The 15,058-nt window shown below is 41.2% G+C and overlaps 1 protein-coding gene across 1 annotated transcript; it reads right to left on the bottom strand.

Annotated features, from left to right (window-relative positions):
• Window positions 1-6,253: 6,253 nt before the first annotated feature.
• On the bottom strand, window positions 6,254-13,920 carry LOC139282606 (protein Wnt-2b-A-like). The gene is made up of 5 exons (XM_070902398.1): window positions 13,757-13,920; window positions 10,718-10,938; window positions 9,622-9,899; window positions 8,673-8,937; window positions 6,254-6,483 (listed from the first exon to the last, which is right to left on the bottom strand). The coding sequence occupies exons 1-5, from the start codon at window positions 13,918-13,920 to the stop codon at window positions 6,254-6,256; spliced, it is 1,158 nt and encodes a 385-aa protein (XP_070758499.1).
• Window positions 13,921-15,058: the final 1,138 nt, after the last annotated feature.

The following is a 15,058-nucleotide window of genomic DNA, read 5'->3' as shown; positions in this document are numbered from 1 at the left end:
TGTTAATACCCTCCTGCCAGCCCAGTAAGCTCACCAGCACCATGAATTAATGAAGTCTTGTGGCCTGGGATCTTTGCCAAGTGTGTCCCAGAAGGTCGCATGCGGTGTGAAATAATAAAAATCTGCCTCTGGTATCAGAAGAACATACTGCTCACAAAGGTGTGTTATGTCTGTCCTTGGGTCTGTTTCAGTGTGTACCAATGGATGGTGATGACCACCCAGTGAGTTAATAATCAGCTAACAGGCAACATTAGACTACGAAGACTGGATCATTTAAACTGCTGCCCTTTTTTCTCTCTCCCACACATTAAATGTCCATCATGTCTGACACACTAAAAGTCAAAAAGCAGCTCATAAATCTCGAGCACTCAGTTGGGTTGGTGTGTCCAAGATGTTGACAAATTGTAATAATCAAAAGCCATCATCAGCGCACGGTGAGGTGACCCCATTTGTGAAGCCATCCCCCAGATGGAGAGAAGCTAGTTCAGGCAGAGAAGTCCTGTCATGTGACATATTCTACTGACCAGAACACAAATCTAACGCACCCTCTGTGATGGGGCGGGCTATATAAACTGTCAGTGCCCTGCCCAGTGATTAGCTCTATTAGCCTGCTGGTACACTGCTCCTTTGCTAACAACACTCACCACTGCTGCCAATGAAGCATTTCACACTTACCTGCTAACAGTCAAATCCTGAAATCACTCGGCGTTTCAAGCTGGAAGCTGTTTTCCTGTCAGGGTGTCATCTATGGGACCGTGGCAACCCTTACCAAAGATTTTGTACTTCACTAAGGCTGCTTCACCTCACCAAGGTAAGTGCTGTGCTGCCTGCGCTATCATGCATCTTTAGTGGTGTCTTGGCTCCGACTCTTTCTGTGCTTGATGCTTGGCAACATTGACAGTTTATGGTCCTGATTGCTTCCCTGCAGATTCCCTGTGTCTTTTTTGCAAATTTCTGCGTTTATGCTGCTTTCAGTTACCTTTGGGCCTATTTTTTGGTTGTTTGGCACACTCAATTATGAGGCTTGTATTCTGTAGTGGTGAAACATGAATACGTGCTTGAGTATTTAGAGTGCTGTGGGATTTTGTGGCATATTTCTCCCCCGGCTTCTTCTTGTTTTGGCACGTTTTTCTATTGTCTCCCTGCAAGGCCTATTGTAGAACATAATATTGTATATTGACTTTAGGAAGATAAACATAACTTTTTACTTGCAGGCAGCCTATTCACATTGTTTCTGTCTAGCTAATATAGGCTTCATGGTAAACTAAATATTATTATTATTATTATTATGGGTCATCACTTTTACATTTTCCCAACATACATCATAATCTGCAAAGCAATAGTAAACTATTTCAAGACAAAGCCATGTGTTGAGGTGACAGCTTGTTTTACTGTATTTCATATTCTTACAGCTCACCTGCTGAGCTCCTGTGCTGTGACTTCTGCTTCAGCTACACTCAACAAACTTTACGCTTTATCCATGTACTGATCGTTTTTTGTCGCTTACATTTCATAAGAGGACATTGTCTGCTCAAGCCGTTAATTATTTGTCAGTTTAACGTGCGTAGGTTCATAATTACCGGCTGCACAGCTGAAGTGTCTAGTTTATCTGCTGCTGCACACATTGGTGGATTTACTCATCTCAGTTGACAAACTGGTATATTACCTGTGGTGCCCAGCCATAAAGTAGCCACATGGCAGCTGGTGCTTGTGGCCTCTATGAAATAGATTTCTAATGTGGCTTTTAGGGGACGTTTTTATATCACCACTCCCCAGTCTCTGCTGTGCTGATCTTGGTGTGTGGTTGTGGGGAGTGAAGCAGTGTCCAGATGCCAAATATCAGTTCTGTACATACTCTGTATTCACATAATAAATCCGCTGAATGAATTGAAGAAAAATGCCTTCCAATGTGCATCAATGGCTGTGTTCCCTGCTGAAGTATCCTTGAGAAAGACACTGAATCCCAATATTCTCATTTATTCTATGTCACAATGCCTACAATGTAATGATGTTGGTTTATGCAGTAAAAAGATAATTTACATTGTATAATCTTTAGTTTGTGGGAGTCCTTTTCCTTTGCCAATACTATAGAAACATACTGCATGTGAGATTTATGGCTGGATTTTACTGTCTCGCTGTAACAAATGGGTATGATGTCACTTGGCAAGGGCAGTAAATATACTACACTATAGCAGCTATAGAAGCTCTTAATTACTGCTGATAGGGTCGTAAGAGCCATCTTCTCTTCCAAGGAAAACAGTACTGGGACGTTTTGCCAAAGATTTTCAACACTTTTCCTAAATAGTCTAGAGAGCAACAATTTCACAATGTATACATATCAACATATTTCCCATATTGCTGTACTTCATAGATATTCATCATATGATTAGGTGGAGTGCAGTGTTTTGGACTGGAGGACTGGTCAGACAAGTTCAAGGAGAAAATTAAACATGTTTAGTATGAAACTGACACACCACTGAATCGTTTTTGACTCATTACAATTTGTAAGCATGGATTACAACATTTTGCTCTCCCTGAATGTGAAACATCCATGTGGACCACGCTGTTAGTCTCTCTCTCTCCCCCTGGGCCAATTTTAGCTCTGACATGTTGTTAAATTGAGATGCCCGTTTGATATCACTATGATGGCAGAGAATGCCTGCGATGCCACTCCTGTTATTTTTACAGAGTTCAACTGGATCACACATTGTGGGGGACAAAGCGGCACGGATACTATGACAGATTTAAAGATCAGCAAAGTATTATTAATCTAGTCTCTGTGTGTACAGCTTAGCTAATTGCTCCGCTAAAGAAAATCCTCTGATTTTTAAGATTCTTTAAAGATAATGTTATATTTAAACATTGGAGTTTACTTCTATTTAAGCCCACCACCTTACAGTCCAGTTATGTTTCTGGAAAATATACTCTGGAATTCCCTGACATTGAACTGACTGAACTTTTAAACACCAAGACGCTTGGTTGCATTATCTTTATCCTCTCCCTGCCACAACTGAATCAGGGCTAAAACACAGGAGACCATATAAACTGGAAGAGAACGGAAGACCTCTAATAGGAGTGACAGAGGGTGGATCAACAAGGTTTAATATAGAGCCAGTAAGGTATTCTGGGACCTGCATTTCAAAGGTGCAAATACCTCCCTAGACAGTAATACAAACTAGGACACTGTTGCACCAAACGCTGACCGAGGAAAAGGTTGACTTGGACATAAAAATGTGGCATCAGCCTCATCTGAACAGTCAAAAAGTCTTGGTCTCAGTAATGGATAAAAATATTTTTTTTGTTGGCTGAAATGTAATTACAGTACAATTCAAATATTTTAATACTATGTCCGAGTTGTAGACCCAAATGAACTCATGTAACTACAACATTCACCTTCAACCAATTCAAATCCTTAGTACAGATCAGTGCAGGCCCAGTGGTTTCCAATGTGGATTTAGGCATAAAATGTTAAATTTCATAACTGACTGAAATCGTCAGCATTGTGCTTTATTACACTCAGTAGACCTGGGGAATTGAAATATGAATTTTTGAGGGCCAGAGCAGCGCAGGCCCAGGTCGGCCCCCACTGTGTGTGAACAGCTCTCACCTTTTCTAATCTGCAAGAAAAACACAGCCGACATGCTCTTCATTTACATTCAAAACAGGCTCTTTTGTTTGCAATTAACTTTTGACTTGTGAACGTTTGGCATGGCGTGTCATGTGGCCTTGTTCAAAGCACTTTACTTTGGCTCCCCACTTCATTACATGGACTTGAAAAATGCTGTTGACTCTCAGCATCCACAGCTTGTTGTCAGATTCATTTAGATCCATAAACCCCTCTGAGGGTTGTGTCTCCAATGGCCTAACATGATGTCTGGCTGCACTACCAGATGTTGAAAAGTCAAATTCAGGGTCCGCAGCCACTTCACAGCTCTTTCTGCAATGTCTTGGCCCGGTTTCATGAAATACTTCACTTCTCACAAAGAGCCAGTGAATATGTGCACAAAGGACTGAAAGCACAGTTGCATAAGATTGCATTGTAAAAGTGTTCTGTCACAATAAGATGACAGAAGAAACATGCTGTGCTGTGCTTTGCAATGAAGACCAAGCGATGACAATGACTGCAATTCCAACCTTGAGATACAACCCACCACTGAGAAGCATACATTGGAGACAGTGTGTCGGTGTGTATGATAATGACAAATAGCAACAAACCTCATTCAGATTTAAGCACTCATAAACAGAAACTTTGTGTTTTAATATCTTCCTGTATAATTAGGATTTTCAGCTTACAGTACATATCTTGCTGCTCAGTTTTAGTTAGGATCTATGAAACTATAGCAGCACATAAATGTGGTGACACTGTTTTTAAATGTACATTTCAAGGCCTTCTAGTTTGAGGGAAGTAGCGTTACGTTATCAGCAGCGTAAACTGTTGGTGACACACAGCTGTGGCAGTAATGAAGGTGAGGCTCAGGTTAAAAATTAGCTCCATGTACCACCATAAATTACAGACATCATGAACCATGACAACTTAACAGAATGTTTTTTCAGATCAGTAAAGTTTCAGTTCACAAACGGAGACTCTGCAACAACCACGGAAACATTTACCTGAGCTTAAAGCTCGAGGACAGTGATCCAAGGGGAAACACTGGGTCCAATACCATCTTGAAAAGAATTAAATGTGTCTCATCATCAGTAATCCATAGCTTTAAAAGCTAACTTGAACTTGGAACGGCATAAATGCAGAATGTAGGGAAGGGTTTTTTTTACAGCAGCTACTGTACATCTTATAAAGCATTGTAAGATTTTAAAAAGGCCTCTCCATAGCATTTAGGAGTTTACTGCCGTCAAACTAGAGGCATGAGGGGTGGAAGAAACAATTATGACCAGAGAAACTGGAAGTGACTAAATCTTGGCGAACAACAAAGGCTGCAGGCATGTTGTTTAAGGTACAGATGACATATGGGCAGGTTTGAATAATAAATCCATGAGTTTGAAGGCTTATCAGACACCAAATCACTGCACAGCAGTTTGTAATACTATGACACTGGATTTGACAACTTTGGAAAGTCATCACATCGAAAATAATTGTATCTTCCGTCATGACGAGCATCAGGTAAACAGAAGAATTTCAGCATTCACATTAAGTAATCTACATTGAATGTGCACTTGCATGTATTTGATTGGCCTGCACCGTGCCTTGCTAAAAAACTGCATTGTGTTGCAGCAAAACTTGAGCCAGATTCAACATTTTTACGGGACGCTTTTTAGCCTAATTGAAACGAATTAGGGGGCTGCGTTGTTGTTGTTGTTGTTGTTGTTGTTTTGCTGTTGTCTGTCTGAACACGGCCTAAGAACAATTGCTCGAAGCTGTCTGTGTATCACTGAAACAAAAAATGGAAACAAAGACAAAGAGCCAGAGGTAGAAATTATAAAGTTTTCCATAGGGCAACACAGCCAGAATGTGTTCGACCAGGTATGAAAAATGTAACCCTTTCAGACAACAGTCCATATGAAGCTTAATTTTTCCCGTTAGTGTGTCCTTTTTCTCCCGAGGACCTGTCAAAATTCAGCCCTGCAGCCAGTATGCTGCCACTTCAACTGAAAGTCCTTGTTTGTTCTCATGTTTGTGGTTCCTTTGGGTTCACAGTGTGATTGTCCTTATTCGAGTAGGAACTTTTTCATAAGCTCCCTCCAACTTTTTGTTTGTTCGTTAGAGTTGCACTAACTAGCAGCAACTGTCTTTTGTACTTGAAATGATTTGTTGCAGTACCATACAGTGATTTGATATCATTTTAAATGATACAACATCTCAAAAGATCTTTCCATCTTTTCTTTCTTTATGTCTCTCTTCAGGCTTAAAATTGTTATGATGATCAATTTGAGCTATGTCATGTGCTCACATGGTCTTTACATACTGTAAAACAAGCAGACATTACCTATATCTCTCCCTCAACCAAGGGTGCATTTACAACAGAATAATATAATATTCAGCCATTTTGTATCAAAGATTCAAAGTTTGTCATAAAAAAAGCAAATTGTTCTTAGAAACACTCATTAAAGCAGCACACGATCGGTAACTGGGCGTAACTTCCAGTTTAGCATCAAGGTCTGTGAAGTCTGTGTCAATGGATCAAAAGCCAGAGGTAATACAGTAAGGAGATCCCAATTATATATCCCATAATAAAATGCAGTCATTAGCGCGCAGGTTAATGAGTCAGTAGTGACTGTGATTGGTCAAGTCCCCTCGTTAGGTTATGTCCAGCCAATCAGGTCGCTTGTGGGGCTTGCAGGTGTGAACGTCCACCATGTCCTCGCAGTCTTTGCACTCCACAGCGCAGCACCACTTGAACTTGCACTCGCACTTGGTGACTCGTTTGACGCGCATGGTGTCATAGCCCCGCCCACAGCACATGACCTCACAGCCGTCTGTGCCTCTTGAGGACTTGTTGCACACTCTGCCGGCTGTGCCCAAGGAGCCTGTAAAGAAACGTGTATACATTTGTGTTACAGAGAAAATCATAATTTTCTTTTAGCATAACGAAATGTCACATTCGGTTCTGAGGATTCTCAACACAGCAATGTTGTTTTATATCCCCTGCCCTTTACCAGCACACCATAGATGATGACATTTCTGAAAAAATGCATCCTACTCTGAAAATGAATGTCATTCATAGTTATATTTTAAGACAAAAACAATGGAAAAGACCATTTTTAATCTAACCTTAACCACCAAAAAACAAATCTGAAACTAACGAAGCAAACATAAGTAAATATTTAATATATGATGAATAAATAAAGTCAGTGTTTAATTATGTTGCAAAAATTGTAATTCTGTGGGACAGCATACAAATTGCTTTCTCAAAACAGTACAATGGTGATTTTTCACAAACATATTGCCCTCATCTCATGTTGGATTTGGTGAGTAGAATAAATGTCTTTACTGATGGAAATCACATTGAAAAAGAGCATTTTGAAGCAACGCAACGAAAGTCTAAAAAATCTACAGGCTAGATCAGACGGTGACACGTATAGATCAAATTCAAATGGAACTATAATTGGCTTGATGGCTTTTAATTCCTGGTCATAGCTGGAAGTCCTGTTCACATACTCTGGCTCTTTGGCTGCTAAACATTCACCAGCAAGTTGGTAACTTTGTCTGTAGTCAGTAACTCTATAGTCTCTCTTTGTTCTTCAGTGGTTGGTTACTGGTTGTCCTCGTCACATAACAGCTCACCTTAATTCCATTTTGGAAACCCTCCAGTGATGACATCAACCACTAATGTTGGCATTTGCCCACCTCTGTGGATATTTTCATGCTGAAAACTGAAACAATTTTTCCAAAGCAAAATATCCCTTTTCCCACACTCTTCAGCAGAGTATTGGCTTCCAGACTCGCTGACAGAAGAGTCTCAGAGCCAAACACAAAGGTGTCCATGTACTCAGGTGTGAAATCTAGGCCTAAGATCAGATGCCACGTCTAATAACAGAGCATCCCTGAAGTAAAGAGAAAAGGATAAGAGGAGATATTCCCCTCAGGCTCTGGGGAGTGGAGCTTAATACTGACCAAAGGAAGGATTTGAAAAATAAGCCTGCATGTATCCTCAGGCTGTGAATTCCTATACAATGGAGATTAGTGGCAAGGAGGGTCATAAGCTTATTTTAAGATCACCTTTTAACAAGGAAAGACAGCCTTTCCTTTGAGTGAACACGCCTTCATTACCCCTCAGTTGTCAAGCTGCAACCAAGCTAACAGCAGGGCGGAGGGGGAGAGTCTGATAAGTTAGTACCATCATGTCCCCTGCACATGTGCACTATGCTATCTTACCTCACCTATTAACAGTGAGTTAGTGAACTCCTTCACGCTCTATTGAAGGGGCTGGATCGGAGCTTAACACAGCAAAGCAAACACTAGGAGTTAAAAGAGATGTTAAAGGTCAAATCACTGAACTTTAAGCTGTGAAGGAATGCACGCCTTCAGAGACAGATTTTGTAAAACTGACACGGGACCAACCACCTGTTTGACGTGTCTCAACTGTCTTTTAAATGAAAATTGGAAATTTGGTGTTTCAATATTCTTTTGTATTAAAAATCATTAGATTATTTAACACAAGCTCAGAAATGCTTCATTGAATCTCAGAATGTAGATTGATTTTCATATATAAAACGTGAACACTATGTTGTCCACATACTAAGGATGTTTGGAGTCTTTTTAATATTGGGTATCTGATGATACTGAGTCTGATCCGAACTTTTATTCACCTAAATATGTACCTGACTCTGAAATAAAGAGCTGTAGCCTAATAAATCTGACACAATGTATTTTTCACGAGCTTCTTTGATCCAAATGCTGAAAGTCCAGATTCATATTGTTCAAAACTATTACATTGGTAAGCCTGAATATTAATATGATATGAATGAAAGTTGGAGAATGTGACTAGACTAGATGAATCATGATTCAAAAGTGAAAAAGAGCACTGAGTTCAAAATGTGTTGAATGTCATCATGTGAAATTACAGCCACCTTTTCTCTACAGTCTTCATGTCCATTTGTTTATTCTGTGCATCTAACTCACTCTTTGCAAGGAGCTCCTATTTTTCCCCTTTTTTTTGAAAAGACATGATCTTACTTCTCAGTGACAAAACCTAATTCTTCATTCGTTCACTCACCTGCTGTGCGGTCCGTGTGACAGTAATCTGGTGAGTGCTCGACGTACACCAGCTCATTCTTGGTGCTTCCCTTGAAGTCCTTGTCAGCCACCATGAAGCCCGTCCCGTCCTGGTTCATGGTCACCTCGGTGGCTGTGTTGTACTTCTTGCGAAGGTAGTCTCCAGTTCGCCTGAAGTCAGACATCGCCAGCCAGCAGGTTCTCAGAGAACAGGAGCCGCTGACCCCGTGACACTTGCACTCCAGCTTCATAAAGCGCTTCACTGCCTAGAGCAGAGGTCAAAGGTGACAGGGTGTTAAGCCTATGATGGCATGGTGTAGGTGTGATCAGCCCTGCTGGTGGCTGAATATTCTTCACTCTGGATTTTACATCAAGTCATGCTCCTCCAGAGACTTTTAGAAACATCCCAGCCTGTCAGTGTTAAACCTAAAACTAAATCTACTGATTTTCATAATGTATGCTGTTAGATTTGATCCCACTTTGTTGCCTGCTGCCAGGAGTGATGCCTTTATAAAAACCCAGATGGATATTTTAATCATCTCAAACACTTGAGATGATTAAAGGGCTACATGGATAACATTTTCTGCCATATTATATTTGCGTTTATATTGTGATATTCATATTAATATATTTTGTGAAATAGTACATTTTTTGGAAATTCAATTGAGATTGGAGCCTAATAGTCGATTAATTGATTAGTCGAACCCATTTTTCAACCAAACAAGACTTTTAAATACATTTTTGAGAAATTCTAATCAACATTTTTCATTGTTTTCTGAGGTTCATTCATTTAAAAAAAAATAACATTTTCTGTTAAATTGAAATCAGTAAATAATTGACAGTCTATTGTGGTAAAATATGCTCTTGTCTCTCTTACAACAGGATGCCGGCTTACACGTCTAGAAGTCTGGTGCTAAAGCTCAAGCATTAACATCGAAGCTGCTGCTCACCATCCGACCACACCGGTTGTTGTGCAGGTTCATCAGCGCACGAGCGTCTTTCACCATCCTCTCTCTAGCATCTACGAAGGCCTTCGCAAATTTAATGCCGTAGTTGATGTTGTCGCTGCATCCACCCCAGTCGAAATTGCCCCTGTCGTCGCTAGCTCGCCCTCGCTTATGGCTGTCGCAGTTGCAGATCTTTAGCTCCCCCTGACTGCAGGCCCTGGTAATGGCGTAGACCACTCCTGCTGAGGAGATGGCATACACGAACGCTGCCTCTCGGCTGCCTGGGTGCACAAAAAAGAGAGGTGTTGTCACTGTTATTGTCAATACAAAATTGTTTTCACTGCTACTTTTATTTGATACATGACAGTGTTGTAAACATTGTTGGAAACCATGCCACAACTGGTTTAATTGCTTTCTTTGGTAAGTAAGATTCAAGCTGTGCTTTTAGTGCCCGAGTTCACTCTGTTACTGCTCAGTAAAGCAGCCTTTCTCCAGTATATTCCAGACAGAAATCAGTCCATTTATGGTGGATGGTCCAGACAGAGGTAGCAGCATGTCAGCTATAACATCACAGTCCAGCCGACTCTCCTTTCACCTTTTTAATTTGCACAGATGGCAGCTTTCTCAGTCACTGGGCTTTGTTTTCATTTCAGACAAGAGGAGATTTTGAGGGTTATTTGGTCTGGCTTTCCCACCCACCTCCCGTTCTCATTCCTGCGCACGCAATGAAGCAGAACACAGGCGATATGTCAGGGAGTAAAGCTTTGTCTGGCTGCCAGAAACATCTACCCAAATATTTACATCTCCTATTACTGTTTATACATCACCAGTCTGGTGATCTGCTACTTGTTTTCGGAGAACATCCACTTTCCCAATCTTCCCTCATTCCGGAGAAGGTAAAATAAAACACTTTCTCCTTCTGTTTGTGTTCTGGGACAAAGTTGATTTAATAAGACACCTATTAATTATCTGCTTATCTGGTAACAGCGGAGACATTTACGAGGATGATTAACTCGAGTGTCTCTGACATAAACAGCCACTGTCACGCACATACCAAGAACCACACAGATAGAAATCTCCGTCACACGTGCAGACTCACTTCGCAGCATCACCCTGCCAAACACAGTGTGGTCCCGGTCCAGCGTGCTGCAGTTCCAGCGGTGGTGTCTGAACTGGTGCTGGCACTCTTTGATCCACTCTTTGGCTCCCTCACCGATGGACTGCATCAGGTCCGGGTGCCGCTGGCACAGCTGCCGCTGCTTGTTCACCAGGCCGGGAATGTTGTCGCAGATCACCCGAGCACCCAGCGCTCCGATGTACCTGCAGACACAGATCCGACACAGTATTGATACGTTAAAGGTGCACTCCATTGATTTTAAACATGAAGTTTACTCATTATGAGGGACTGCAGCTTTGCCTGTCTAAAATTGTGCAGCATATTGTCTTCTGTGGCTCTGGAGGAGCTTTGCCAAGTCGGGCCAAGAAAATAACCCTTGATGATGTCATAATGATCTCATCAGGGTTATCTCCGCTTGGTCTTGGCGGCATTCATGCAGTGTTGGCAGAATGGAAACAATGGCAAAACCTCTTGTAATTCTGATTTGAGAGCATTCGTGGGAACTTCAAATTACAAGTCAGATGTCAACATGAACTCGGCTGCATGTAATAACGGTCTGAACAGTACGGCATGAACGCAACAAGGCTATGAACAGAAAGTCTGTCTCACAAACTTGGAGTTGAAACTAACAACTCTATAGGGTTGCATTGATCCAACATTTTTGGAGCTTGGTGCGTTCTAAAGACTAAAACTCAGGACATCTCGGCCTCTGGTGCTTCAATTTTCACTTTCATGTGTTAATCTGTCTGCGACAAGTCCTTCGGCTTTATGGAAGAGCAAAACTACACATCTCTTGGTGTCTCTATGGAGACTCTAGTTCCTGTCACATCACTACACATCACTGAAGTACCCTTTAAAGAAAAAGTTCAACATTTTGGGAAATATGCTTATTCTAAAACTCACTAACTAAAACTTTATAACTCATTGGTTTAATCCAAACAAAAACCGAAGTGTAAAGATGACAAATCGCCATTTTAATGTGCTGGACTTTATCTCGGTTGGGACCAGTTGCCCGGCAACCAATGGTCGGGTCGGGCCATAACCCCCTGTAAAACAGCAATTTGTCATTTTTACACTTTGATTTTTGTGCAGACTAAACAAACGAGAGTCGATGCATTATTGAGCTTTAGAAACGATTTTGATATTTTTGGACAGAGCCAGGCTAGCTGTTTTCCCCTGTTTCCAGTCTTTATGCTAAGCTAAGTTAGCTGCCTGCTGTTTCTGGCTTCATATTTAGTGTACAGACAAGAAAGTCAGATCAATCTTCTCATCTAACTCTCGGCAAGAAAGCGAATACGTGGATCTCCCAGAATGTCAAACTTTTCCTTTGAGAATAGATTATTGATTGCATTCCTAGTAACGTGCCTATTTTTCTTTGCATCCACACCCCTTGTCTACTTGAGACTCAGATATTCAGGATGTAGAAGAGATTATTAAATTCCTCACGTTCAGTGAAAAGCACCTCTTTCCCTGTGACAGGCCTTTGCCTCCTGCTCTATTCAGACATAATCCCCGACTTTGTAGCAACTCTTAAAAGGGCGGATCACATGCTGGTGGTATTGTGACACTGGGGGGCCTCTTATCAACAGGACATAAGGACAGTCATCTACAGTGCAAGTGACCGCTCAGGCCTTTCCCTCACTGCCTCACAGATCAACCTTATGCTGGCGCAGCCCCCCCCCCCCCCCTCTTTCTAAGCCTGCACGCTCCACTCTCCATCCGGATATCATTATAGTCCCTAATCGCAGCCACATTTGTGTCGCCTGGCCACCGAGACAGAAACGGACGTAACAGGCAGTTTCCACTCCCGTTATGGCTGTCCCTGTCCCGTTCTATCTGTGACTATCTGCTTGAGCAGTAAAGCAGAGCAGAAGCACTACTTGTGTTTATTGTGTGTTGCACATACTGGCTGTGCCAAAAGACCCCTGACTGTCTCCAAGAGGACACACACATGGAAAGAGAGAGGGAGCAAGACACATGGAGCTCATCAAAATTATCCAGTGGTTAAAAATAGGCCCTAACGATACAGACCAGGATTAAATAAATTTTAATCATCTGGACACAAAGCTTCCAAGCCTCTCTTGCTCTGTCTCTCTCTTTTTCTCTGGACTTTCTAAGCTATTTCATCAGTTTTTCCATAATGTATTTGCACAAAACGGCAAAAGGGATTACACGATTTTTGCTCTCTTGGGAAATTACCATTCATAACATAAATTACAAAAGGTGGATTTTTAATCTAAATCCATCTGTGAAACGGAGTCTAATTGTTGTGGGGTGCAGGGCCATAATTCAAACATAAAGGGAGAAAACATAGAATTAAAACTCCTTCACTCTGGTTAGTTAAATATAAAATACACATCAAATACAATTTCTGTCAACTATTTCAGGTGGGGGGGGGCTTACACCACTGCATATATTTCTTTCCCTCCTCTGAGAGTTTAAAACCTCAAGAGAAATCATCAAGGGGCATTTATTCATGCACCAGCGCCTGCACCTGCCACTTACTCTGGGCAAGATGGATGGATAGGGGAGATTCCCCCCAACGCCATTAATCTTCATAAACTCATGACACACACTGCATCTCACTTTGAATTGATGTTCAAAAAAATTAACATCAGCACAAAAATTCCCATGCAGAGGTGAACTAAGATGAAAGCATATGGGAGATTTTACTTTAAGTATGGACATAAACCAAGTTGATTTTTCAAGTTTTGCTGGGACTCAACAGAATGACTCGATCAAGGTGAAAGTTTTAGATCATGTTTGTCAAATAAGCAGAAGAAACTTATGTATAGATCCCTTTTTGCCTTTTTGACAAGAGACTGTTCCACCTTTTATACCTGACAGAGGAAAACAAAAGAGTAAACTTGAGTGTAAAATTTGCAACGGAACTTACTTTTCTACACTTGCATCTGTACCTTCACCTTCATTAGCTTTACAGATGTTTATCTAATTAACTAATACATCGTGATTGTAATTAAAACTAGATATCAGCAAATGCACCTCAAAGATTTCACTCACCACCAAGATGAATCCACTCTCGGTGTGAAAATGAGCAGGAGCAAAATAAAAATGAAGTATATTTTAGAGATTGGTTTGGAGTGATGTTGGCTTTTTGTCCCATGTCTGATCCCCATAGCCCTGCTGCTGTCTGGTGAGCTCCGAGACTTCATCAGACCAAACATGTTGCGTCCTTTTCATGTGTTGGCAAAAGCTGCACAATCAGGTGTGAAAGTCCTCGACGATTGTGTGCCGTCCATCACTGGGGAACTAAAAGAACTTCAAAAGGAGGGAAACTGTTTTTTAAACTCCATCAGAGAACTGCTGCTAGTTTAATACATACAGATTTTCATTGTACATCCATAATCTTCATTGGCGTCGGAGATTGTAATTAATCGGTCTCTTAATAGCCTTGTAGCCTATGAATTCATTCTCCTCCGCTGTTGCGCACTGAACTCGATGTCACTGAAGCTGCGGGAAGTTAAGTACAAAATCCAATGCTGAAGCGAAAGTGGTAAAAGTCTCTTAAATGAGATACGAGTCGAGTGGAAGAAGTATTTCCGAGGATGGGAGAGGCGTCGTGCGCACCTTTCCTGCTGTAGCCGGGAATGAAGATGCGCACCGCAACGCGCAGCCCTCCGCTGCGGTGCGTCAGCTGTCTGTGACCCCCTCCTCCCCCACCCCTTTGTCAGAAGATCGCAAATAGCAGTATGTAGACCAACAGACAGCAGGAAATGAGATGTATAAATGTATTTTGAATGAAAGTGATCCCTGCCTGTGATGTCTACTGCTTAAAAATCAACGCATCCAACTCTGTTCCGCTTCAGAACAGCCATTAACAATGGTACAACAACAATGATGTTCCTATAATATTCTAATAGTAACGATTCCAGCAGTTTGTACCTGCACTCAGCTGCCATGGTATTGTATATCTAGTAGCATTGTGCAATATTTCCCTGGGGACTTGTTATACCTTGACAGTCAGTTTAATATATAAGAAGGTAGTTCTCTAAAAGTAGAAACATTCTAGAGAAATTTGTCTAAAATTAAATAATTTTTGGTTAATTTCTGCACTAAAATGTCTTTTCATAGTAGAACATTTAAAATCATTGAGTTCAAAACCATTAAGGATTGTTATTACACATTTAATGTTTGGAAGATGTGCAACTGAACCAAAAAGCCTCCTGTGGCAACCGTGTTAAATAAATCATTTATTCACAAAGATGATTAAAAGTATTGATACGAAGGAAAACATTTGGCGCGATGTTACTCTTCGTTTCTTAATATTATTAGACCAAATCGTCAGTTTGTGTCATCAGTGTA

This window comes from Enoplosus armatus, chromosome 3 (genome assembly GCF_043641665.1).
Source record: "Enoplosus armatus isolate fEnoArm2 chromosome 3, fEnoArm2.hap1, whole genome shotgun sequence".
Taxonomy (NCBI): domain Eukaryota; kingdom Metazoa; phylum Chordata; class Actinopteri; order Centrarchiformes; family Enoplosidae; genus Enoplosus; species Enoplosus armatus.
Note: the sequence above shows the minus strand (reverse complement) of the source record. Positions and strands in the feature narration are given on the sequence as shown.

Coding starts and splice junctions, on each gene's coding strand:
- LOC139282606 (XM_070902398.1), bottom strand. CDS start 13,920: ATGTTTGGTCTGATGAAGTCTCGGAGCTCACCAGACAGCAGCAGGGCT. Junction 10,939..13,756: donor AGAGTGGATTCATCTTGGTG/GTGAGTGAAATC, acceptor CTGTGTCTGCAG/GTACATCGGAGCGCTGGGTG. Junction 6,484..8,672: donor TCACACGGACCGCACAGCAG/GTGAGTGAACGA, acceptor GTTTCTTTACAG/GCTCCTTGGGCACAGCCGGC.